Raw genomic sequence first — 24,548 nt, forward strand, 5'->3', positions numbered from 1 at the left:
AGTTATTATTTAAATTAGAAATGAGTAAAATTCTTTCTAGAAAGACAGTATAAAAGTAAACCATACATGTACTAGAACTATTTTGTGAAGCTTGAAAATGATTTTCTAAGGTGGTTATGTCTTTATTTAATAACAACCATTTGGAAAGGAAGTACTTGGATTACTTAGAATTTTAGAACATTTTAAAAAGTATTCAGTTACTAAACTTCTCAATGTATTCCACACAACCAGACTACTTTGCATACTTATCAATAATGATTTTTCCCTTTAAAGCAATGTTTATTACTTTAATGACAATCCTGATCAAATTCTGAATAATTGTTGGCCTCTAAAAATATGGTATGGCTGAGGTTTTGAGTGGAACAAATGTGCTAAGCAGGTAATAAAGCAAACTGAAAACCTGTGCATGCAAGAAAATAGAGATAGCAAGTATTTCTCAATAGTGGAAAAATTAGTCTCTGACACTCATTTTATGTTCCGTATTGTGGTGTTTTGTTAATTATTCCTTCTGAGGATTGTCAGTTTTATGACTTCAAAATAAAAGCCCTAAAATATCTTGTGGTGCTTCGGGAGTTAAATCCTTGTTAGATAATTTTTTAAAACTCTATATTCAAAATTTGCTTTTTTCTTTCATTAAAAAACAAAACAACAACAAATAATTATGGTAGTAGATTACTACTACCCCCATTTGACCATAGCATGGACAAAACTTGTATTTCCAGCATTTTAGGGAACTAAATTCTCACATTGAACCCAAAATACATTGGCTGTTTCTTGAAAATAGTTTGTAGTATTAGTGAGTCATCCTATATTTAAAGAAGAAATAATTATGAAAACAATGATTAAAAATAGACTGGGGCTGTAGCTCAATTGTAGACCACATGCCTGGCACATGTGAGGCACTGGGTTCGATCCTCAGCACCACATACAAATAAAGGTATTGTGTCTATCTATAACATACATACATATATATTATAATAAACACATATGTATAATATTTATATAAATTTAAAAATATTTTTAATGTTGCATTAAAATATAACTCTTCACCTATATGAAAGAAGTAACTCCTTTATTTCAATTTTTAATGTTTGGAAGGTAAGCAGGCATAAAATTAGGTTCTTTAGTGTTTTTGATTCTGTATCTGAATGTTTTTTCTGGAGACTGAATGTGAATCAAAACGGAGCTGTTAATTTAAATTTTAAACTCCTTATTTTTTTTAGCTCTAACTTCAAATGTGTCCCTCTACTCTGTAAAGTCCTTTAAAAATAATTTTACGAGGAAATATACAGCATCCCAAAGAAATTTGGCAGAAACTGATTGGCATAATAAATAATGACCATCTGTACCCCATGGCAGTCCATCAAGAAGCCCTGTTAGTCCCCTGCAGCCTGGGCAGGCTGGCCAGTTGTCTTCAGCAGGTGAACAAAGGGGATGCTGTTTATTTGCTACTTTGTTCACTTTATTTTAAATGGCTAGTTTTGTGTGGCAAAATTAATTCTAAGACATAGGTTTTAACATTTCAAAGCTATAATTAGGTTTTATTTCCCCCTTTAAAAAAATAGATCATATCTACTCATGTGTAAAAATGAAGGATTTACAAAAACACCATGTTTCCACAAAGTGGAAAATACTAAAATACTGGTTTGATTTTGGAGTTAACTTGTTTGAAAATGATTTTCTTATATTTTGTAGAAAATTTGGCAAAGTTGCTTTGGGAAAAGGAATATTTGTCATATTTAATGAAACATAAGTGGTATGAAGACTGAAGTATGAGTTATTGTAAGGTTACAGGCTACATAAAGGTTATAAAATTTTTTCAATTCTTCCAGCAATATAAAGATATTTTACTTGATTACAACTTGAAAGTAATTATTGTGATTTTATTTTTGACCAAAAAAATTATAAATGTGTACAATAAGCCTTTAAATTAAGTTATAATTTGGTAAACTCGGTGAAAGAAGAGCAATTTATAATTGACTTATTGCCAATCACAAATGTATAAACCATTAGAAGCAAAAAATCTGTTAGGACCAGAACTCAACTTGAAATAGAATGTTTAACTCATTGTTTCTGTTAATTAAAATAGATTGTATGATAATCTCTGAATTTGAAAGAGTCATATGCATTGCTTTAAATAAATTACTCTATTTTTGGAGGCAATATAATTTGTTAGAAAGGACACATGTTTTGAATCAGACAGATGCAAGTTCAAACATTGTTTGTGCCATTTGCTGCCAGAGCAATCTCCTTCAGAATCTTGAAGCCCTCACAGAATGTCTTGATGGTCTTCGACCAACCTCCAATTCACTGGAAAGACTCAAAAATTTAATATGAAATTGTGCGTAAAGCCAAGATTTATTACATCAAAGAATTCATGTAGGACAATAGAAACAGTAAAGGTCCGACTGAACACAGGTTTTCTTATGTTATTTATGTAGAAATTGTTTGGGCATGGGGGAACACATGTGATGTCATTGTTCAGGATATCTCCTTTGAGTCTTTGAATTCTTAAAGGGAGTTGATCACATACTTGATATATGACCAACTATGGTGAGGACCCCAAGTCAGCACTAGGTACATAGCATAAATCTTCATGAGCACTTGAAACATGCTCACAACCTTGTTCATCTTGACTTGCTACTTTTCAGGCATATAGACTGAAATTATTTGGTAACTTTCAAATGTTATAGTAGTTTTATTCTCAGTTTGATCAAGAGTCATCATCAACATAACTGCAGATAGAATTGTAAACTGAGTGTATCAGACCTGCTATGTAAATGTTTGTCACATAGTTATTGTGAAAGTTAAGGTAGAATTATCCCACAAATCATTTTTTTTTTCTCTTGCATTCTACTTAACCTTCTTTGTCCAGTATCTACTGTATTATATCTGGGGTACATGAAACAATTCACTGGGGCATGGAAGGAAATTATTAGAACTGAGATTTGGTTTTGCTCACATCCTTCTAGGCTTTTCATTTGAGAATGTCCTCATTTTCTCTTCATTCTTGAAAGATAATTTTACCACATGACTTTTGCAGTAGACAGTTTTTTTGTTTAATCCAGTCTGAATTTATTTTGTGTACATATTGATGGGCTTTGTTGTTACATATTCATATATGCACACAATATAACACTATAATTCAGCCAATATCACCCACCAGCACTTCCCCCTTCTTCCCTCCTCATCTCACCCCTTCATCCTTTTCTTTTATTGATTTCCCTTTAATTTTTTTTTTTTTAAGGGAGATCCACCCCCCACCTTGGTTTTCCTTTTCCCTGTCTTCCACATATGAGAGAACGGGCCACTTAACCTTCTGAGATTGACTTATTTTGCTTAATATGATGGTCTCTAGTTCCATCCCTTATCCTGCAAATGACATAATTTCATTTTCTTCATGGATGAATAAAAATTCATTGTGTACATGTGCTATGTTGTCTTTATTCATTCATCCATTGACGGACTCCATGGCTGGTTCCATGGTTTGGCTATTGTGATTTGTGCTGCTATAAACGTGAATATTTATGAATCACTGTAGGAAGATGACTTTAATTCTTTAGGATAAATACTGAGGAGTGGTGTAGCTGGGTCATATCATGGTTCCATACCTAGTCTTCTGAGGAACCTTCATACTGATTTCCATAGTGGTTGTACTAATTTACAGTCCCACCAACAGTGTAAAAATATTCCTTTTTCTCCATACCCTCTCCAGCATTTATTGTTTGTATTCTTGATGAGTGTCACTTTGATTGTGAGATGAAATATCAATACTGTCTTGATTTGCATTTCCCTAACTGCTAATGATGTTGAGCATTTTTTCATATATTTGTTGGTCATTTGTATTTTTTCTTGTTTTCCCATTAATTGGATTATTTGGGTTTCTGGTGTAAAGTTTCTTGAGCTCTTTATATATCCTATATATTAATCCTTTGTTAGAAGAATAGCAAAGATTTTCTCCAATTCTACAGGTTCTTTCTTCATATTCCTAATTGCTTCCATAGCTGTCACATTCTTTTTAATTCAATACCATCCCATTTATTAACTCTTGCCATTATTGCCTGAGCTTTAGAGGGCCTACTGAGAAAGTTATTTCCTGTACCCATATGGTTGAGTATTAACCCTACGTTTTCTTCTAGGGGTTGCATAGTTTCTGATCTAATTCCTAGATCTTTGATCCGTTTTGAGTTAATTTTTGTGCAGGGTGAGAAAGAATGTAGTTTCATTCTTCTACATATGGATAACCAGTTTTCCCAGTACCATTTGTTTAAAAAGACTGTCTTTTCTTCCATGTATGTTTTTGGCACCTTTGTCAAGGACCAGAAGACTGCATCTGTGTGGGTTTGTCTCTGTCTCCTATTCTGTACCATTGGTCTCTGAATCCATTTTTATGCCAATATCATCAGTTTATGTTACTACAGCCCTGCAGTATAATTCAAAGTTAGGTATTGTGATACCTCCAGCATTGCTTTTTTTAAATAGCTTTGGATATTCTGGATCTTTTTATTCTTCCATATGAATTTTAGGACTGTTTTTTCTACCTCTGTGAAGAATGTCATTGGTATTTTGATGGGGATTGCATTGAATCTGTACATTGCTTTTGGTAGTATGGCCATTTTAACAATATTCTACCTATCCATGAAAATGGGAGGTCTTTCTGTCTTGTGTCTTTAATTTCTTTTTTAATGTTCTCTAGTTTTCATTGTGGACATCTTTCATCTCCTTGGTTCAATTTATTCAAAGGTCCTTTTTTTAAAAAGGATATTATGAATAGCATTGTTTTCCTGATTTCTTTATCAGCAGATTCATTATTGGTATATGTGAAAGCTATTTTTTTATATTTAGATTTATAATCAGCTACTTTGCCAAATTTTTTTATTAGCTCTAGCAGTCTGTTAGTGGCATTTTTAAAAAAATCTTCTTCATATAGAATGGTATCATCTGCAAACAGATAATTTCACTTCTTTTCCTATTTTAATCCCTTTTATTTCCTTCTCTTGCCTAATATCTCTGGCCAGAATTTCTAGTACTAAATCAAATAGGAGAGGTAAGAGTGGACATCTTTGTCTTATCCCAGATTTTAAAGGAAATGCTTTCAGTTTTTCCCCATTTACTATAAGGTTGGCTTTCTGTTTTTCATATATACCCTTTTTGATGTTGAGGTATGTTCCTTCTATCCCTAGTTTCTTCAGTGTTCTTACCACAAATTCGTTCTGATTTTTGTTGAAGTTCTTTTTGTATCTATTGATTACTAAGTGGTTTTTTGTCCTAATTCTGTTAATGTGATGAATTACATCTGACTTGCATATATTAAGCCACCCTTGCATCTCTGGAATAAAACCAACTTGTGAACAATCATTGTTTTAACATAATTTCCTAATATTTTATCAAGTATTTTTGCATGTAAGTCCAGCAGGGACACATCAAGGAAAGAAAACCACCTATCTGATATTGGTAGTGTGACACTGGCTTTATAGAATGAATTTGGAAGTGTTCTATTCCTTTCTATTTCATGGAATAGAATTCAGCTGAGAATCCATCAGTATTGGGCCTTTCTTTTTAGTAGGCTTTTTATTACTGTTCATATTTCATAAATTATTCATGTTTTCTGTGTCTCTCGATTGTATTTGTCAATAATTGTATCCATTTCTTCTAGGTTTTCCAATTTATTGGAGTGTAACTTTTTAAGAGTCCCTAATGTTCTGCTAGATATCTGAGATGTCTGGTGCTTTCTCCTCTTTCATCTCTAATTTTATTTATTTGGTCTTTCTCCTCTTTTGGTTTGTTTGACTAAAGCTTACCAACCTTGTTTATTTAGGTTTTTGGTACTTGGGATTGAATTTGGGGATGCTCAACTATTGAGCCACATCCCCAGCCCTATTTTCTATCTTATTTGGAGATAGGGTCTCACTGAGTTGCTAATACCTCATGGTTGCCAAGGCTGGCTTTGAACCCACTATCCTGTCCCAGCCTCCCAAGCCGTGGGGATTAGGTGTGTGCCACAAGCCTGGCAACCTTTTTTTTTTTATCTTTTCAAAGAACCAGCTTCCTTTCACTGACCCTTTGTACTTCTTTTAATTCTCAAATTAATCGATTTTTAGCTCTGCTATTGTTTTCATCCTTCTGGTTTTGTAATTGCTTTGTTCTTTTTCAAGGACCTTGAGATGCATAATCAATCAGGTTGTTATTGGAGATCTGATTTTTCTCATGAGACACTAATAGCTATAAACTTTCCTCTTAGAACTGCTTTCATAGTGTCCCAGAAGTTCTGGTATGTTGTATCACTAATCTCATTTGAGAACAAGCATTTTGTGATTTCTCCCTTGATTTCTTCTATTACCCATTCACCATTCAAGAGTATTGTTCAGTCTCCATGTGTTTATATAATTTCTGTAGGGTTTGGTTGGGTTAGTTTTTAACTTCATTACATTATAATCTGATAAGATGCAAGGAATTATTATTATTATTTTGTATTTGCTAAGAGTTGCTTTGTGGCCTTGTATGTGGTCTACTTTGGAGAAGATTCCATAAACCACCAAGAAGAATGTGTACATAATTGGATGAAATGTTCAATAGATGTCTATTAGCTCCATATGACTTACATTTTTTTTCAGGTTCAAAGAGTCTTTACTGAGTATGTCCAAATTACCTATCTAATGATGAGAAAGGTGTGTTGAAATCACACAGTATTATGTAATTGGTCTATTGAAAGCTTCAATTTGAGTACTGTTGTTAGTTGCACAAATCCTTATTGCTATATCTTCTTGTTGGATTGTTTCCTTTGCCAATATGATGTAACATCATTTAGTCTATTTTGACTAATTTTGGTGTGAAATCTGCTTTGTCAAATATAAGAACAGCTATTTGTACTTATCTGCTCCATTCACATGACACATCAATTTCCATCCTCTCATTTTCAGCCTATGGCTGTCATTGCCTGTAAGGTACATCTCTTGTAAACAGTATATTGTTGGGTCTTGTTTTTTAATCTATTCTGCCAGCTTATATCTTTTAATTGGAGAGTTGTCACCATTTATATTCAGTGTTATTATATAAATGTTTATTAATTTCTACTATCTTGATTTATTGTGTTTAATTTGGTCCTATGTCTCATTGCTTAGCTATTCTTTTGTTCTCTTATGAGCTCTTAGGTTTATTTCTTTGTGCAGTATTTAAGTCCTGTAGTGCCCATTTAGTAGTCATGAATTCTTTTAGTTTCTGCTTATCTTGGAAGGTTTGTATCAATTTTGGATGATGGCTTTGCTGGATATAGCAGTCATAGTTGACAGTTATTTTCTTTCAGTACTTGGAACACATCATGCTAAGCCCTCCTGGCTTGTAGAGTATGTGCTGAGAAATCAGAAGTGATTCTGACTGACTTTCCCCTAATTGTGACCTGATATTTTTTTTTAGGCTTTTAAAATTGAGACTTTTTCTGTAACTTAGGCATTTTAATTATAATGTGTGTGGAGAGGTTCATTTTTGAAGTTGTCTATTTGAGGTTCTGAATACATCCTCTATCTGCATGTCCATTACATTCTTAAGGTTTGGAATTTTTTTATTACTTCCCTGAAAAGTTTATCTGTTTCATTAGCCTGCATCTCACAGCCCTCCTCAATTCTAATGATTTGTAAATTTAGTCTCTTCATGTTGTCCCATAGTTCCTGTATATTCTGATCATTGTTACTTTTTTCTTTAATACTGTCTGAATTTTCAAAGCTGGCCACTTTGCCTTCTAGCTCCGAGATTTTAGTCTTCAGTGTGGTCTACTCTTAGACTTCCAACTGAACACTTTATTTGATATATTGCATCTTTTATTTGGTTTTGGTTCTTTCTCAATATTTCTCATTCAGATTGTGTACTGTCTTCCTTAATTCATGCAGTTGTTTTTCATATTGAAATTCATTTTTTTAAATAATGATGCTTTTGCATTACTTATATTTCATCCACTTCAAAATTTGGGGGATAATTTGGTGAATTAAGACTTTTAAGAGGTCCTGTATTAGATTGCATTTTCGTATTTCTTAAACTCATGTGCTGGGTTTTATGCATCTGCTGGAAAGGATTTCTCTTGTATTATGTGTAGACCATTGCAGGGCACTGTCTTTACTTCCAAAATATTCTGGAGTTATCAGGATTGAAATCCCCTCACAGGTTTGGTGTCTACAGCCTTTGTTATTCTGTTTATGCTGTAGCAATGAATGTCTATAGATGTGACCTGGGGCCCCACCATTAGCTGTTTCTGTTTGGGGCCTGGTTGATAGTTCAGGTTTTTGTCTCTTTGTATTAAAAAATAGCTGAAGGGGCTGGGGATGTGGCTCAGTGGTGGAGAGCTTGCCTAGCATGTGTGAGGCACTGGGTTAGATCCTCAGCACCACATAAAAATAAAGATATTGTGTCCTCCTCAACTTAAAAAAAAATAAACTATGAAGAATAACTGGCGATTTAGTATCATTAATTTGTGTGAAGCAAGGTGTGCAGTAGAATTTCTACCCTGTGAACTTGTTGTGTTCCTGTACATTCTCAGCACCTCACAGAATAGGGGGAAACAATAGCAATAACTACTGCAAACAATATACAGCATTAAACAAATACTTAGTTTCTACTGTGACATCTACAATGTTAATTGCCACAAAAAAAAAATAGGGCTAGCAATTACCAACAGTAGGGGAGGGGAGGGGATGACCACAAAGTATATCTGGCATTAAAGCAAACAACAGTTGTTAACTGTCATCCACAGCAGTAGTAGTTGCAACAGCGTTAATGGTAGGGGCAGGAGTTAGTTTATATAACTAGTGCGAAAAAGATGCTTAGAAATCAGTTAACTAATCTATTAGAAAATGTGATCAGCAGTAAGAAAATAGTTTGCATTTCCAAAAAATGAACTGAGAGATGCAATAGAGGATGTTATGTGATGGTTATAAGGAAGGAGAAAAAAAATAGAAGTAACAAGAGTAAAATATGAATGTGCCTTTTTCCCCATATCCTTGCCAACAGTTATTGTTTGTATTCTTAATAGCTGCTATTCTGACTGGAGTGAGATGAAATCTTAGTTTTGATGTGCATTTCTCTAATGGCTAGAGATGTTGAACATCTCATTTCATATTTGTTGATTGATTATATATCGCCTTCTGAGAAGTGACTGTTAAGTTCCTTGACCTGTTTATTGATTGGGTTATTTGGGTTTTTGTTTTTGGTGTTTAGCTTTCTGAGTTTTTAATATACCCTACAAATTGGTGCTCTGTGTGAGGGGTAAAGATTTGCTCCCATTCTTTAGGTTCCCTATTCACCTCACTGATTGTTTCTTTTGCTGAGAAGAAGGTTTTTAGTTTGAATTCATCTCATTTGTTGATTCTTTGTTTTAATTCTTGTGCCAGAGGAATATTTTTAAGGAAGTTGGAGCCTAATCCCACATGATGGAGATTAGGGCCTACTTTTTCTTCTACTAGATTTAGGGTCTCGGGTTTAATTTCTAGTTCCTTGATCTAGTTTTTTGCATGGTGAGAGATAGGGGTTTAATTTCATTTTGTTACATGTGGATTTCCAGTTTTCCCAGCACCATTTGTTGAAGAGGCTGTTTTCTCTACATTGCTATTGGGACTGAAAGTTGGTACGGCCAATATGGAAAACAGTATGGAGATCTCTTGGAAAACGGAATGGAACCACAGTTTGACTCAACTGTCCCTCTCCTTGGACTATACCCAAATGACTCAAAAACGGCATATTACAGGGACACAGCACATCAATGTTTATAGCAGCATAATTCAAAATAGCTAAACTGTGGAACCAACCTAAATGCCCTTCAGTAGATGAAACTGAAAAAAGAAATAAATAAAGAAATAAAGAAACTGTGGTGCATACACACAATGGAATATTACTCGGCAATAAAAGACAATAATATCATGGCATTTGCAGTAAATGGATGGAATTGGGAAAGATAAAGCTAAGTGAAGTTAGCCAATACCAAAAAAACGAATGCAGAATATTTTCTGATACAAGGAGGCTGATTCATAGTGGGGTTGGGAGGGGGAGCATCAGACAATTAGATGAACTCTAGATAGGGCAAAGAGATGGGAGGGGAAGGGAGGGAGATAAAAATATGGGGTAAAGAGATGGTGGAATGAGATGGATATAATTACCCTGAGTACATTTATAAAGATACAAATGATGTGAATATACTTTGTATATAACCAGAGAAATGAAAAATTGTGCACTATATGTGTAATATGAACTGTAATGCATTCTACTATCATAACAAATTGGAATAAAAAATAATTTTTAAAAGGAGTAAAAGAGAACAATAGAATCTGGTTATTAGCTAAAGAAAAGAAACAAATGAAAAACAAAAGAAAATTAAAATAATACCCCAACCATCAAGACATGACACAGAAAAATAAGTACATTTAGAAAATGCTAAAAAAATAAGAAAAAAGAAATAGGTCTGTCCATGAACCAATTGGCACATCAAAAATGGACCCCAAAACAAAGGATAAAAAGATTCTTAATGAAAGATGAGCAAATCATTTCCACTGAGGTAGTCAAAATAGTCAACAAGAATAGATTGTAGTAACCTATGCCCAACTGTCATTCTTTGCATTTCTGCTTGAGCTTTGTAGAGAGTGTGAGGGCAAGGGCTGAGAGTCATTAAACTCTTCCTCATTTTGTGTTGCTCACTAACCTTCCAGTTGGAGTGGCCTACGACTGAAGCTGGTTGGGATCCTTCTCGGCTTCTTTATTTGCCGGTATGAGGTAGGATGAGATGAGGAATATAGTCGGTTGGAGTTTTACCTACGGGGACCACCAGATTGATGCATTCCCAGGGTGGGGCCACTGCAGGGTTTTATGAGTGGAGTTCTAGCAGGTGGGTGTTAGGTTTTGCTGGGTGTTGTCTGATCTGGAAAGATCAGATCAATCAATGGACCCTTAGGGCCTGGAAGTTGCCCATCTCTGCTGGGAATCTGGATATTGGGAGCCTCTCGAGGATTCTACTCATGGAGTCAGGGAAGGAATTATTCACCCCCTCTGTTGCCCATAAACACAGCCTTTCCAGACTTCGAAGGCGTAGTCTGTGAGCGTATTCACACCTGCTTGTTCAGATTCCCAACCTACTTCTGGTGTGAGCTACCAGACTCAAAGGGGAAAGTAAGCTGGGATCCTCTTTGCTTTTCTGACTTGAATTACCCCTGGGTAATTTTTATGCTCTGCCTGTTTTGCTCCTATTCTTCAAGGTTTATCCTAGGCTACATGGAAGGTTTTTGTCAGGACAATGTATGCATTGCTTACATCTCCCAGCTCCCACAGCAGTAGCTTGTTGGATGGTTACTTCAAGCTCTTGATGCTGCAAGAGCACAGTGCATCCTCTGGATCAGCTAAATGTAGGCTGATTATCTAACCTCAGGTTTTTCCATATGAAATCTATCCACTGATTCTGTGTTCTCCCTCTGCCTGTTCTGAACCAATGCTGCTGTTGCAACAACTGGCTTGGCTCCAATGTAGTCTGTCGTCTTTGTTTAATGTACCAAATTTCTAAGTCTTTAAGACATTGACTGTCCAAAATTGAGATTTAGTGAAGTCCACTTGTACTCACTTCACAAAGAATCTTACTCCTTCTGCTTGAATCTCAAACCATGGAGCAACTAGAAATGCAGCCTTCCCCTACCCTATCTTCCATTTCACACTTCTTTAAAACACAAAAACAAAAATAGTGAGCTACTTCCTTCTGAACTTCATGATTTCTGCTTTTTGGAGTGGTATTTTGCTGTACACCATGCGTCATTTCTGTGGCTGCTTTCAAGACTTTTCTTTGTCTTTAATTTTCCTAGGTTTGGTTTCCATGCATCTTTGCTTGAATTTATTTGCACTTAATTTACTGAAGATTCTAGCAGCTTCTTGAATTTGTAAACTTGTGTTTTTTGCCAAATTTAGGAATTCTTAGCCATTATTTCTCCAAATACCCTCTGGCTCTACTCTTTTCTTTTTGTAGTAATGATAATAGAAACGGTGAATCTTGTGTTTTCTCATAAGTCCCCAAGATTCTTTATTCTCCTACCCCCAATATATTGTCTCTTTGTTCAGATGGGGTAAATTCTATTAATCTGGGTTTACCTGGTATTGAGGACTTCCAATTCACCCAGAGAAGAATGGGCCTGGTCTGCCTTCTGTTGCTTGTCTGGGACAGAAGTTTTCTTCTGTTGAGCTTCTGTGTTGGTCCCTTATTCCTTAGGTCCCAAACCAGTTTGCCTTTCTCTTACCACCTTTCAGAGTTCATTGGTTGCCTTTTGAATTTCCAGGATTTGTAGTTGTAATTCTTTCCTGTAGAATGGAGAGAATTCCTGTTACATAACTTGTCCAATGGCCATATCATTTTAATTTGTTTTTTTTAAGATGCTGGATAATATGCATTGGTATACTTGAACAAAGGCTCAGATTTTTTTAAAAATTAAAGAATTTGTAACCACTGGTCTGCAAGGGCCAGTGAATGTTTGAGTACTTGGCTAAGCTTTTCACAGTTGGGCTAGAAACTACATTTCTAGATTTTTACCCAACACTGCTCCCCTGGAGCTCTTCCTTCTATCATATTGGTACATTTACATTACCAAGAAGATTCCCACTTATTTCTATGCCTTTACCAAAATTACTTTTTCCTTTTAGCTTGTCAGAATCCTACATACATATTTAAGGCTTGTCTCAAATGTTACTTCTCTCAAACTTTCTCATTTTTCTAGCATAATGTAGCTTTGTGTTCCTCTGAGCTCTTTTACATTACTCTTATAGCTTTGAACTTCTAGCACACTTGAGTATGCACACATGTGTATACAGTGAGGTCTATTTGGAACTAGGCTCTAAACTGTTTTCTCCCCACACCCCCATTCTTTTTCACTGTTTGACCATTTTTTAGTAAATTGGCAAAATCTATGCTTTATCTTTTATATTAATTTGCATCTTAAAATAAGTCCTGGAAAAATAATTTTTGATAGCTTGTTTAACTATAGAGATTCATGCATATTATTTGGATTGAACCCACCCTCTTGACTGCTCTCTTCAAGAGTCCTCTTTCTCCCAAAAGCATGAAATTACATTCACTGTCCTATTGCTATTGAAGTATATTTCAGATGCATATTTCCAGTTTTCACTCTTCACCAGTTAGCCACACCATTTCTCATTTGCATTTTTTAAAAAAGATTAGAGGCGAATATCAAATCAACTAGTTTTATTTGCAATGCTGGGGCTAAAATGGAAAGAGTTTGAAGTTGTAAAGTTTGGTGAATCTTTTGAATAAACTTTGAAGTTTGTTAAGTAAGTTTCTATAAACTCTATTCTCTCAACGATTAATATTCATTGTGACTTGTGTCATTGTGTGACTATAAGGAAGATTGATACATAAAAATTCACCCTAATATAAGGAATTCATTTGGAAATAACTAAAATTCGCAACTAAGACATCTTGTTATCTGTTGTTTGAGAAATAGTCCCTGTAATTTACTTAGAAAGCATTTTAATCAATACCACTGTTTTATCTCAGTATTTATTTAACTCTTGTTTAAATTAACTAGTTATTTTTTGAAAGCCAAGAGTTTTTCTGAGGAATAGAAACAAGATTTAAGTTACCAATTGAAAATTTCATGGTGTTCTGCTATAGAAAAGGGTGCTAAGATTGAATTACCTGTTAAAGGACCTTCTTATTCTCTATATTGCTTTCTTTAAATCTTATTTTGAAATTCTTATGTAAAACATGAGAAGATCCTAATTTCTTCACTGACTCTGAGTGAAAATAATTCATATTTTCTTGTATAACTATCACTTTTTTCTAAAAGTATATAACTTAAAGATGTTTAAAGAGGTGAAGAACAGGGATTTCTGGCATGGTGAATCCACTCTGTAAGATGCCATCATGGTGAAAATTGACATTATTCGTTGTCAATGCTTAAAAATCTATAAAATTAGTGTTTTAATAAATAAACTATTTTAAAAAATTCAAAGATTTATCATTCATCAATGTAGTTTTTTATCTTATGGCTAAATTCCATCATTTCTAACAAAATGAATGTAGAATATTGAATATTATCTGACAAATTTTACTTTATTGGCAACTTTAAGTGTCAAAAAATTTTAAACAATTATTAAATGATTTTTAATAAATATTGAAATGGTTTTCTAACAAAATTCCTTAATCTAATTTTAAAAACTCAAATATGTCATCTCTATAGAAACTTTTAGGGTGAATTGACATCATTTTATGCTGATAGTATTCACTTTTTTAAAAAAAATATGAACTCTATGAAAATAGTATTACTGCTAGAGTATATTGGAGTACTTACATCTTTCAATGACAAACCTCTGTTAATAAAGAGATTAAGTTCTAGATTATTTGCAATACTGGGGCTAGAATGGAAGGAATTTGAAGTAGGATGAATCCTTTGAATAAACTTCTAAGTTAAAGTTCTAGATGCACACTTACATGTCAGAAACTTCATAATTAAAGGTAACAGAAGCATACGTATTGCAAAATAACACATTAGTTCTGGGTGAGGTCGGTTTATAAAACAATTAAAATTAAAACACACTAATTAAAATTTCATATCCAAATGTTACTATAAACAAATCATACTAGATATTTGCTTAGCTTACCTAACTTATGTGGCTATTCTTTAATTTACCTGTTAGAATTTTCCACTGCTTCTTTCCTAATTAAAGAAGATATAACTGGTGTTACCTTTGAAATTCAACAAATTTGTCCCTACACTCAGTGAATAGTTTACTCTACATATGTATATGGAGAGGCTTGGTGTAAAGGTAGAAAGAGGACAGATTTCTACTTTGGTAAGGATAGGATTTGGTGAGGACAAAGGTCTGGAAAAGGGGGATCTACTAGGATTCGGCAATTCAGGAAGACTTTACGTATGAAGGATTAATGGCTGCAGCAGATGCTTGTCTGTGCACTGCTCACATTCTTCAGTCATTCCCTATATTCTGATCAACTTTCAATTGCAGGTATCATCTTTGACTGTTTTTCCACTAAAGCCACAGAAGGCGACTCATGTCTGCCCTAAGCACTGATGGACCAGGGTGGGAGTAGGTTCTTGGGAATGTAGCTCAGTTAGTAGAGGACTTGCCTAGCTAGCATATAAACAAATTGTATTTATGAATGTGATAACTCTTTGGGTTTATGAATCACATAACATTGGTGGAGCTAGGGAGAGGCTGCTGGAGGCGAACACTCCTCCTACCGCCATCAACTAATGATATCCAGGAGCACCCACATATCCCTTAAGTAGGCTAATTCTGAGGCACAGGGCTGGTCTCTTTTTCCAGAATTTGTTACATCCAGGTTGATGGCTTAATAGCATGCCTTTTATTTTCCTATATTCTATTTGGTGTATACCTGTTTATTATGTACATATTTATAGTTACATATTTTTAATATGTATTTTTCTTTATTGGCTGGCAAGGTACTGGGAAATGAAATTGATCAAGTTATATGTATGTATGAATATGGCATAATGAATCTGTCTTATATATAATTACAATGTACCAATTGAAAAAGAAACTAAGGGCTGGGGTTGTAGCTTAGTGGCAGAGCGTTTATCTTGCACATGGGAGGCACTGGGTTCTATCCTCAGCACCACATAAAAATAAAGATTGTGTCCATGTATAATGAAGAATATTTTTAAAAAGTAAAGAAACTGAGCTAACATTCTTTCAGACCTTAACTAATAGTCAACTGCTTTTTATCTTAAAAACCAAAAATATATTTAGACATTCCCAGAGATGTCAACAGAAGTCTTTCTAGTACAGCTAGTAATAATTATCTCTAGTTGAGTTCTCTATTATTTCTGAATTTATATTTTATTGATGTTTGCTATTGTCATTATTTACTTCCACTAATTTTGAGTTTACTTTGATCTTATTTTTCATAGATTAATAATCCCAAACTTGTACCTTCATAATTTGAGACCTCTTTTGATGCCTATGAAATTTACACTAATTCCCTTTAAACATTATTTTTCCTGTATCAAACAGATTCTGACATTTTCATTTTTGTTCAATGAAAAAATTTTTTAAATTTCCATGATTTATTTTAGGTTTCCATGGATTTTTTTTTTAAAGTATATTGCTTAATTTCCAAGTACCTTTGGTTGGAAGTTTCTCTCGCCTTGTTTGAGGTTTCCACTTGGCTTTTAGTCAGGAAAGATATCTTGTTTTATGACCCAGGATATGGTTTACCTTGGTGATTTTTACCTTGTACACTTGAAAAAAGTGTTCTTTGGCAATTTGACCCTCTTGGTCAGTGTTATTACTCAGCCTTTTTATATCCTTTATGAATTTCTTTTGTGATTTACAGAGAAGGAAATATTGAGGTCTCTAACTGTAATTGAAATTTTCTTTTTAATTCTGTTTACTTTATTCTAAAGTATCTGACTGAAAGAATAGGTGTTTAGGATTATTAAACTTTCTTGGTATGAACCCTGTTTATTTCTTCTTTATCCATAATAATTTTCTTGGCTGTGTTGTCTATCTTGTATAACATTGCTATGCTTGTTCCAACTTTCTTATGATTTATCTTTACATTTTATATCATCTTTAAAAAAATTCATCCCTTCTAGAAAATATTTTATGAAGTTAGTTTCTTGAGACGACATATAGCTGGCTCATTTTAAAATTTACTCTTAAAATATCTGCATTTTAAATGGTACATTTAGACAATTTATTTAATGTAATGATTTTTTATTAGCACACTGTAATTATACATAATATTGGGGATAATTATGACATAATCATGCAAGCATGAAATCTAATTTTGTTCCATTTCAGTCCCTAGTACATCCCTTTTCTTCTCCTTTCCACTATTTCCTTTTCTCTACTGGTCTTCCTTGTATTTATTTATACTTTTTTTAAGTGCTTTACAGATATACATAAGGTGAAATTTACTTTGGTATATTCTTTCTTTAATTATTCTTTTTAGATATACATGACAGTAGAGTATATTTATACTCCATATTGATATAAATATGCTATCTAACTCTAATTTGGATCTCAGTCTTATGGTTGTACATGATGTAGAGATTCATTGTGGTTTATTCATATATGTACATAGGAAAGTTGTGTCTGATTCATTCTGTCTTTCCTATTCCTGTCCCCTCCTCCCTTCACTCCCCTTTGTCTAATCTAATGAACTTCTATTCTTCCCCTCCTCCCATCTTTTTTTATGTGTTAGTATCCACATATCAGAAAGAACATTTGACCTGTGTTTTTTGGGGACTGACTTATGTCCCTTACCATAGTCTCCAGATGATCTGTTTATGGGCAAATATTATAAATTCATTCTTTTTTTACAGCTGTATAATATTTCATTGTGTGTATATATCCCATTTTCTTTATCCATTCATTTGTTAACAAAGGTTGATTTCATAACTACTGTGAATTGAGCTGTTATAAACATTGATGTTGCTTCTCCACTGAAATATGCAGATTTAAACACCTTTGGATATATACCAAGGCAGTGGTATAACCAGGTCAAGTGTTAGTTTCACTCCAATTTTTTTTTTTTTCTGAGGAATCTCCATACTGCTTACCAGAGTGATGGGACCAATTTCCACTCCCACTGTGGTATATTCATATATGTATATAGCATAATTTTATCCCATCATTCCTCTTTTCCTGCCTACCCTTCAGTCCCTCTTTCTCATTGATGGAATTCCCCTGCTTTTTCCCCTTACTCTGGTCTAGCTTTGACCTATCAGAATAAACATTAAACCCTTGATGTTTGAGGTCTGACTTATTTCACTTAGCATGATGTTTCCCAGTTCTGTCTATTTACTAGCAAATTACATAATTTCATTCTTTATGGATGAGCAAAATTCCATTGAGTGTGTATGGTATACACCTTATTTTCTTTTTCTATTCATCTGCTGATAGGTACTTGGGAAGTTCCATAATTTTGCTATTGTGAATTGCACCCTTAAAACATTGATGTACCTGTATCACTATAGTATACTGATTTTAGTTCTTATGGATAAATACCAAAGAATGGGATAGCAGGGTGTTAGTTCCATTTCTATTTTTTAAGGAACCTCCATACTGTTTTCCAGCTTATTTTCAGTCCCATTGACAATGTATGAATGTACCTTTCCCCCCACATCCTCAAGTGCATTTATTTTTATTTGTATTCCTGATGATTGTCATTCTAACAGAAGTGAAAAAAAATTGAATTGTAATTTTTATTTGCATTTCTGATTGCTAAGGATTTTAAACATTTTTTTATATATTTGACCATTTGTATTTCTTTTGAGAAGTTTAATTCATTTGCCTATTTATTAATTGGATTATTTGGGGTTTTGTTTTTGGTGTTAATTTTGAGTTCTTTATTCTGGATATTATTCTGCACCTGTCTGAGGTGCAGGTGGTAAAGATCTTATCATATCCTGTATGCTCTCCCTTCATACTGTTTCTTTCATTGTGCAAAAGTTTTTAAATTTGATATCCTACTCATTGATTCATGCTTTTATTTTTTTGAGCTTTAGATGTCCTATTAAGGAAGTCAGTGCCTGTCCAATATGTTGGAATGTTGTTTTTTTTTTTCTAAGAGTTGCAATGTTTCTTATGTAATTCCTAGGTCTTTGTTTTACTTGGAGTTGACTTTTGTGCAGGGTGACATGTTGGGATCTAGTTTTATTCTTCTACATATGGATATCCAATTTTCCCTCAACCATTGTTCAAAAGTATGTCTTTTCTCGATATGTTTTTGACATTTTAGTGAAATCAGATGCCCATCTCTATGTGGATTTGACTATATTTTTACTCTTTTCCATTGGTCTTCATGTCTGCTTTGATATCAATGCCATGCTATTTTTCTTACTGTAACTCTGTAGTGTAATTTAAGATCTGGTTATGATGCCTCTAACATTGCTGAGGATGGCTTTGGCTATTCTGGGTCTATTATTCTTCCAAATGGATTTTAGGACTTTTTTTTTTTTTAAGTTCTGTAAAGAATGTCATTGAATGCAATCCCCATCAAAATACCAATCTGTGAAATGCTTTTGGTAGTATGTTTATTTTTGCAATGTTAATTCTGCCTATTCAAGAATCTGGGAGGTCTCTCTATCTTTGGCCTTTTTCAATTGCTTTCTTCAGTGATGTGTAGTTTTCATTGTAAAGGGCTTTCACCTTTTTGGTTAAATGTATTCCCAAGTATTATTTTTTTTGAGATTATTGTAAATGGCATTGTTTTTTCTGATTTTATTCTTAGCAGATTCATTATGTAGTATAATAATGTGATTGATTGTATCCCTTAACTTTGAACTAATGACTTGTAGAAGTCTTCTGGTAGAGAACTTTTTTTGTTTATGATTATATCATCAGCAACAGAAATTTGATTACTTTTCCCATTCATGTTCCTTTAATTGCTTTCTCTTCCCTGATAATTCTGGCCAGAGTTTCAAGAATTATGATGATTAAGAGTGGTGAGAGTAGAAATCTTCTTCTTGTTCCTGATCCTAGAAGAAATGCTTTCAAGTTTTCTCCATTCATTGATATTGGCCTTGCATTTGTCATATGTACCTTTTACAATATTAATGTAAGTTCCTTCTACTCCTAGTTTCTCCAGTGTTTTTAACACAAATGTGTGCTTGATTACATCAGATGATTTTTCTGTATCTGTTTATGTGGTTACTTCCTTAACTCTGTTTACATAGCAAATTTTATGTTGATTGGCATTTAGTGAACTAGCCTTGCATCCCTGGTCTTTATCCTGGATTTATCATGTTGTACTATTTTCTTCATGTGTTTTTTTGAGTGCAGTTTGCCAATATTTTATTAAGGATTTTTATATCATTTTTTCATTAAGGATATTGGTCTGAAGTTTGCTTTCCTTGATGTCTCGGTTTTGTTAACAGGAGGATACTAGCTTAATAATTAATTTGGTGGTTCCTCCCTTTCTATTTCATAGAATAATTTGGATTGGTATTAGTCTTTTTAAAGGTCTGGTAGAACTTGACTGAAAATTCATCTGGTCCTGAGCTTTTCTTTATTGTTTCTTCAATTGCATTACTTGAAACTGGTCTGTTAAAGTTTTCTGTATTTTCCTGGTTCAACTTAAATAGGTCATGTGCTCAAAATTTGTCAGTATCTTCTATATGTTCCAGTTTATTAGAGTATAAATTTATGAAAGAATTTCTAATTATTCACTGGATTTCAGAAATTCCTGGTGTTATTTCCTTTCTTAATTTGCATCTTCTTTTTTGTGTGTAGTTTGGCTAAGGTTCTATCAATCTTTTTTTCGGGGGAGAGGGTGATCAGTGTTCAAACTCAGGAGCATTCGAACACTGAGCCACATCCCCAGCCTTGTTTTGAGTTTTATTTAGAGATGGTTCTTACTGAGTTGCTTTGGTCCTCACTAAGTTGCTGAGGCTGGCTTTGAACTCAGGATCCTCCTGTTTCAGCCTCCTGAGTTGCTGGGATTATAGTTGTACACCACTGTGCCCAGCTCTATCATTCTTATTTATCATTCCAAAGAACTAATATTCTGTTGAATTGACCCTTTGTATTTTAAATTGTAAATTTTACTATTTTTGGCTTTGAGTTTCTGTCTTCTATTTTGGATTTTTTTTTCTTTTTCTGAAGCCTAAAGTATACCATTAGATATTTTACTTGGGATCTCCCTATTAAATCTAGGAACTCTATAAACTTTCCTCTTATAGCTGCCTTATCACTATACAGAGATTTTGATAACTTGTGTCTGTTTTCATTTGTTCCTGAGACTTTTTATCTCCTGATTTCTTCTGTGATCCATTCTATATACAAAAGCATATTTCATCTCCAGGTGTTAAAATGGTTTGTTGATTTCTAATTTCATTCTATTATAATCTGATAGAATACAAGGAATTTTTTTTCCTAACATGTTTTGTGTCCTAAAATAGATCTATTGTAGAGAAAGTGCCATGTGCCCCTGAAAAGAAAGTGAATTCACTTATCAGTGGATAAAATATTCTATAGATGGCTGTTATGTCCATTTGATTAATATAGTGTTTTTAGTTTTGAGGAGTCTTTATTTATGTCAGGATGACCTATCAAATGGTGAGAAAGGTGTGTTGAAATCACCCAGCATTATTTATTGTATCATGGTCTATTTGATTTTTTTATATTGAAAAGGATTTGTTTTATGTATGTAGGTGTAGCCATATTTGTACCATAAATAGTTAAAATCATATCATCGTGTTGAGTCCCTTAACCAGTATGAAATGACTTTGTATCTGGTTAATTTTGGCTTAAAGTCCCCTTGTCTAATATGAAAATGGTTGCCCCTCCATATTCACTTAAAGATGAAAGTCATCTATACATCATAGGATCTTTAAAAAACAATCATTAGCATATGTTGATTTTACAAATGTGTTTCTTTGTGACATTTTCATACATGCATATGACATCTACCTTCCTGATTATCCCTTGATAACTTGGATTCTTTTCTTAAGCTTAACCTCCCAGTTGTTAACTGTTGTTCAGTAGCTTTTGTTCAATAGTTGTTCCATAGCTCTTTAGTACCATCAGATAACTGAGGGGTTTATTTCTGTTAACATTTCAGCCTGCTTTTTTCAGGGGCTTACAGGTCTAAACAACTTAGTTCCCATTGTCAAAAGTGAAAAAGCTCTCAAACTCAAAATACCTCTTCAAATAACATTGGACAATATATGGGGTGGGGTAAGAGTAACCCAAAAAGTGCTACTGAAAACAAAAGGATTTATATTTCATTAAAAACATAAGGTACATATAATTTACACACAGTAATGCCTCATAGAATTTTAGGTGTATAGGTCAATAAGATATCAAGAAATGAAGGGGTGGAGGCTAGCTCACTGGTAGAGTACCCCCCAAAATTACCATTTCCGTAACCTCTCAAAGTGCCTTTTTTCCCTTTGATAAATGGTCGTTCTCAACACCTAACCCAGACGACCATTGGTTTGATTTCTAACATTATAGTTATCCTCCTCTAAAATTTTTTATAAATGAGATAATTATGTAGAATATCCTTGGATTTATTAGCCCAGCAAAATGTTTTCCAAATTATTTTTCACATCTGTGGTTTCTTTTTTGTCATCCAATAGTATTTAGTCATAAGGTAGGTCTGTGTTTAACTCTAGAATAAATTTTGAAATAGTTTTCAAATGTTTATCATTTTTGCATTCTCACCAACAACATATGACCACTCCAGTTGCTCCACATCCTCACAATTACCTAGTGTAAATAATCTTTTCAATTTTAGTATTCTGGGCTGGTAAGTAGCTCAGTGGTATAACATGTATGGCATACATGAGGCCCTGGGATTGATTACCCAGCACAACAAATGCACATTTTATTAATTTTAGTGTATTAATAGGTATGAAATGCTTCTACTGCTGTTTATTTGTTTCTGATGACTAGCAGTGTTAAGAATGTTTTGGTGTGCCTACTGGGTATTTATCCATCTTTTGTTAGCCTAATTTTAAGAAGTAGTATGGAAAAAAAAACTGTTACTGATACAAGTTTCTATAAATTCTGTATACAGATTTGTTAGATATGAATCTTGCAAAAATATTTTTAACTGTAGGTTTTCTTTTTTGGTGCTGGGACTGGAAACCAGGGGCACACTACCACTGAGCCACATCCCCAGCCCTTTTTTGAGACGGTCTTGCTAAGTGCGTAGGGCCTTGCTAAGTTGCTGATGCTGGGCTTGGAGTTGAGATCCTCCTGTTTCAGCCTCTCCAGCCACTAGAATTATAGGCAGACATTTTTATTTTTTAAATGATGCCTTTGAAATAACAAATGTTTGTAATTTTGATTTAAATCTAATTTGTATTTCTTTTATAGTGGGTGCTTTCTATGCCTAAGAAATCTTACTCCCTTGGTTGTAAGGATATTCTGCCATGTTTTTCCTAAGATTTTTATAGGTTCAACTTAACATTTAGATGGAAAGACTATTGCATTTAAAACCCTGTGTTGTCTCTTTTGTTGATCTGTCTTTCAGAGGATGGTAGTTGAATATCACATGATGTCCAGGACATCTTAAACCATAGTTATGATAAATGTTTGATTACTTGTTATAACTCATAGCATAGATCATAATTATTTCATTGTTTATAATAATTCAAACTACATTCTAATAAATATAATATATAATACACACCCAAAACTCTAAACCAGGAACAATATATTTCACTTTCGCTTCCTTCTTCCTACTTTTGTTTTTTTTTTTAATTCCTCCTCTAGAAAAATAGTTTTTTTTTTTTAACATTAAGGTATAGTGTGGTTTAATAGCTAAGACATTTTACATGCTAAAATATTCCCTAAGTAGTAATTGGTTCTTCATATCAGATAATGGGATGCTTTTTTATAATGGCATACTTGCATCACTGATCTTGTGTATCCTAGTGATATTGCCATTGATGTTGGTTGCTTTATTATGCCACAGGAAATTACTTGGGAAAGATAGGGGACTACATGCAGTGCCATCGAAAGGTGTAACTCTAAATTATGTCTTTTTTAAATCTCTTATTAATATGGATTGTATAGAAAAATAATTTTCTAAGAATTGGAAATTTTACATTGTAAAATAGAACTCCTTCATGTACTTACAACACAACTGTTTTTAGAAAGAAGAATAATTGCGTAGCCAACACTCGATAGCAGGTGGAAAGTACATGCTTTTATAGTTACAGGGATATTATCCTTTTGAAGCCGGAAATTTCTGATGGAAGTTAGCTACAGTGCAGATTTTAATATACTATTGTGTAGCAACATTTCTTAAATCTATTTTACAACATCTTGAGCTTATAACTTCTTAGTGTGAGGTTGATTGAATGGTATAAATAAAGTATCCTTTTTGGTACATTTTCCACTGCTTCAAATGCATCCTATAGGAAATGCACTCTTGCTTGGACTAAATGACTAAAAAGATTATTTTTCCCCCATAGGATAAGAAATGGATTCTCAATCATGAAGATGTCACATTGGGAGAATTACTAGGCAAGGTATGTAAACAACTAAACTAAATACCAAAAAAAAAAAACAAACAAACAAAAAAAACCCTTAAGAGTGAACACTGTAGATTTCTTTTTCTTCAAAGTTTTTCTTGTACCTTAATCCTGAAGAACAATAATGAAACATCTGTAGTTAACACTACGATTTTTCACTGAAATAGACATGTATTTATTTGAAAGGGTTATGGATGATTCCTATCTTTTAAAAATTGTATGTTTTCCCTTGGAAAGCTGAGCCATAATGATTTTATTACCATATAATAAAACCAAAACTACTGAGATGAGATTTGAAAAGAATTAGGGAATTAAACTATTAGGGAATAAAAGTTTAAATAGAAGCCTAAAAATCTTATTTTGTTTCTGGCTATATGTAATAATAGTTCAGAAAAAGTAAGGTACTGCTTCTTGTGATTTCAGGACTTGTTTAGAACACTGGACATGTTGTTTTTAATCTAAAAGTAATGTAGACAAGACGCATGTTTCAACATATTCATTTTTAATTAGCTCTAGTAGTGGTCAGAGGGCAGTTTTATATAGTGA

At 33.5% G+C, this 24,548-nt stretch overlaps 1 protein-coding gene across 11 annotated transcripts in view; it reads left to right on the top strand.

Annotated features, from left to right (window-relative positions):
* Fer (FER tyrosine kinase) overlaps window positions 1-24,548 on the top strand; it is a 396,280-nt gene that overhangs the window by 222,520 nt on the left and 149,212 nt on the right. For 10 of the 11 annotated variants that reach the window (XR_013437379.1, XM_040273797.2, XM_078045431.1 and 7 more), the window contains one exon: window positions 23,943-23,999. Coding sequence is in view for 9 of the 11 variants with exons in the window: in XM_040273797.2 (XP_040129731.1) it covers window positions 23,943-23,999 (57 nt within the window). In the remaining 2 variants the exon portion in view is untranslated. Of the gene's footprint in view, window positions 1-23,942; window positions 24,000-24,548 lie in introns of those variants that run through there. The other variant, XR_005728664.2, reaches the window with a different exon arrangement.

The sequence above is a fragment of the Ictidomys tridecemlineatus genome, chromosome 1 (genome assembly GCF_052094955.1).
Source record: "Ictidomys tridecemlineatus isolate mIctTri1 chromosome 1, mIctTri1.hap1, whole genome shotgun sequence".
Lineage (NCBI taxonomy): Eukaryota > Metazoa > Chordata > Mammalia > Rodentia > Sciuridae > Ictidomys > Ictidomys tridecemlineatus.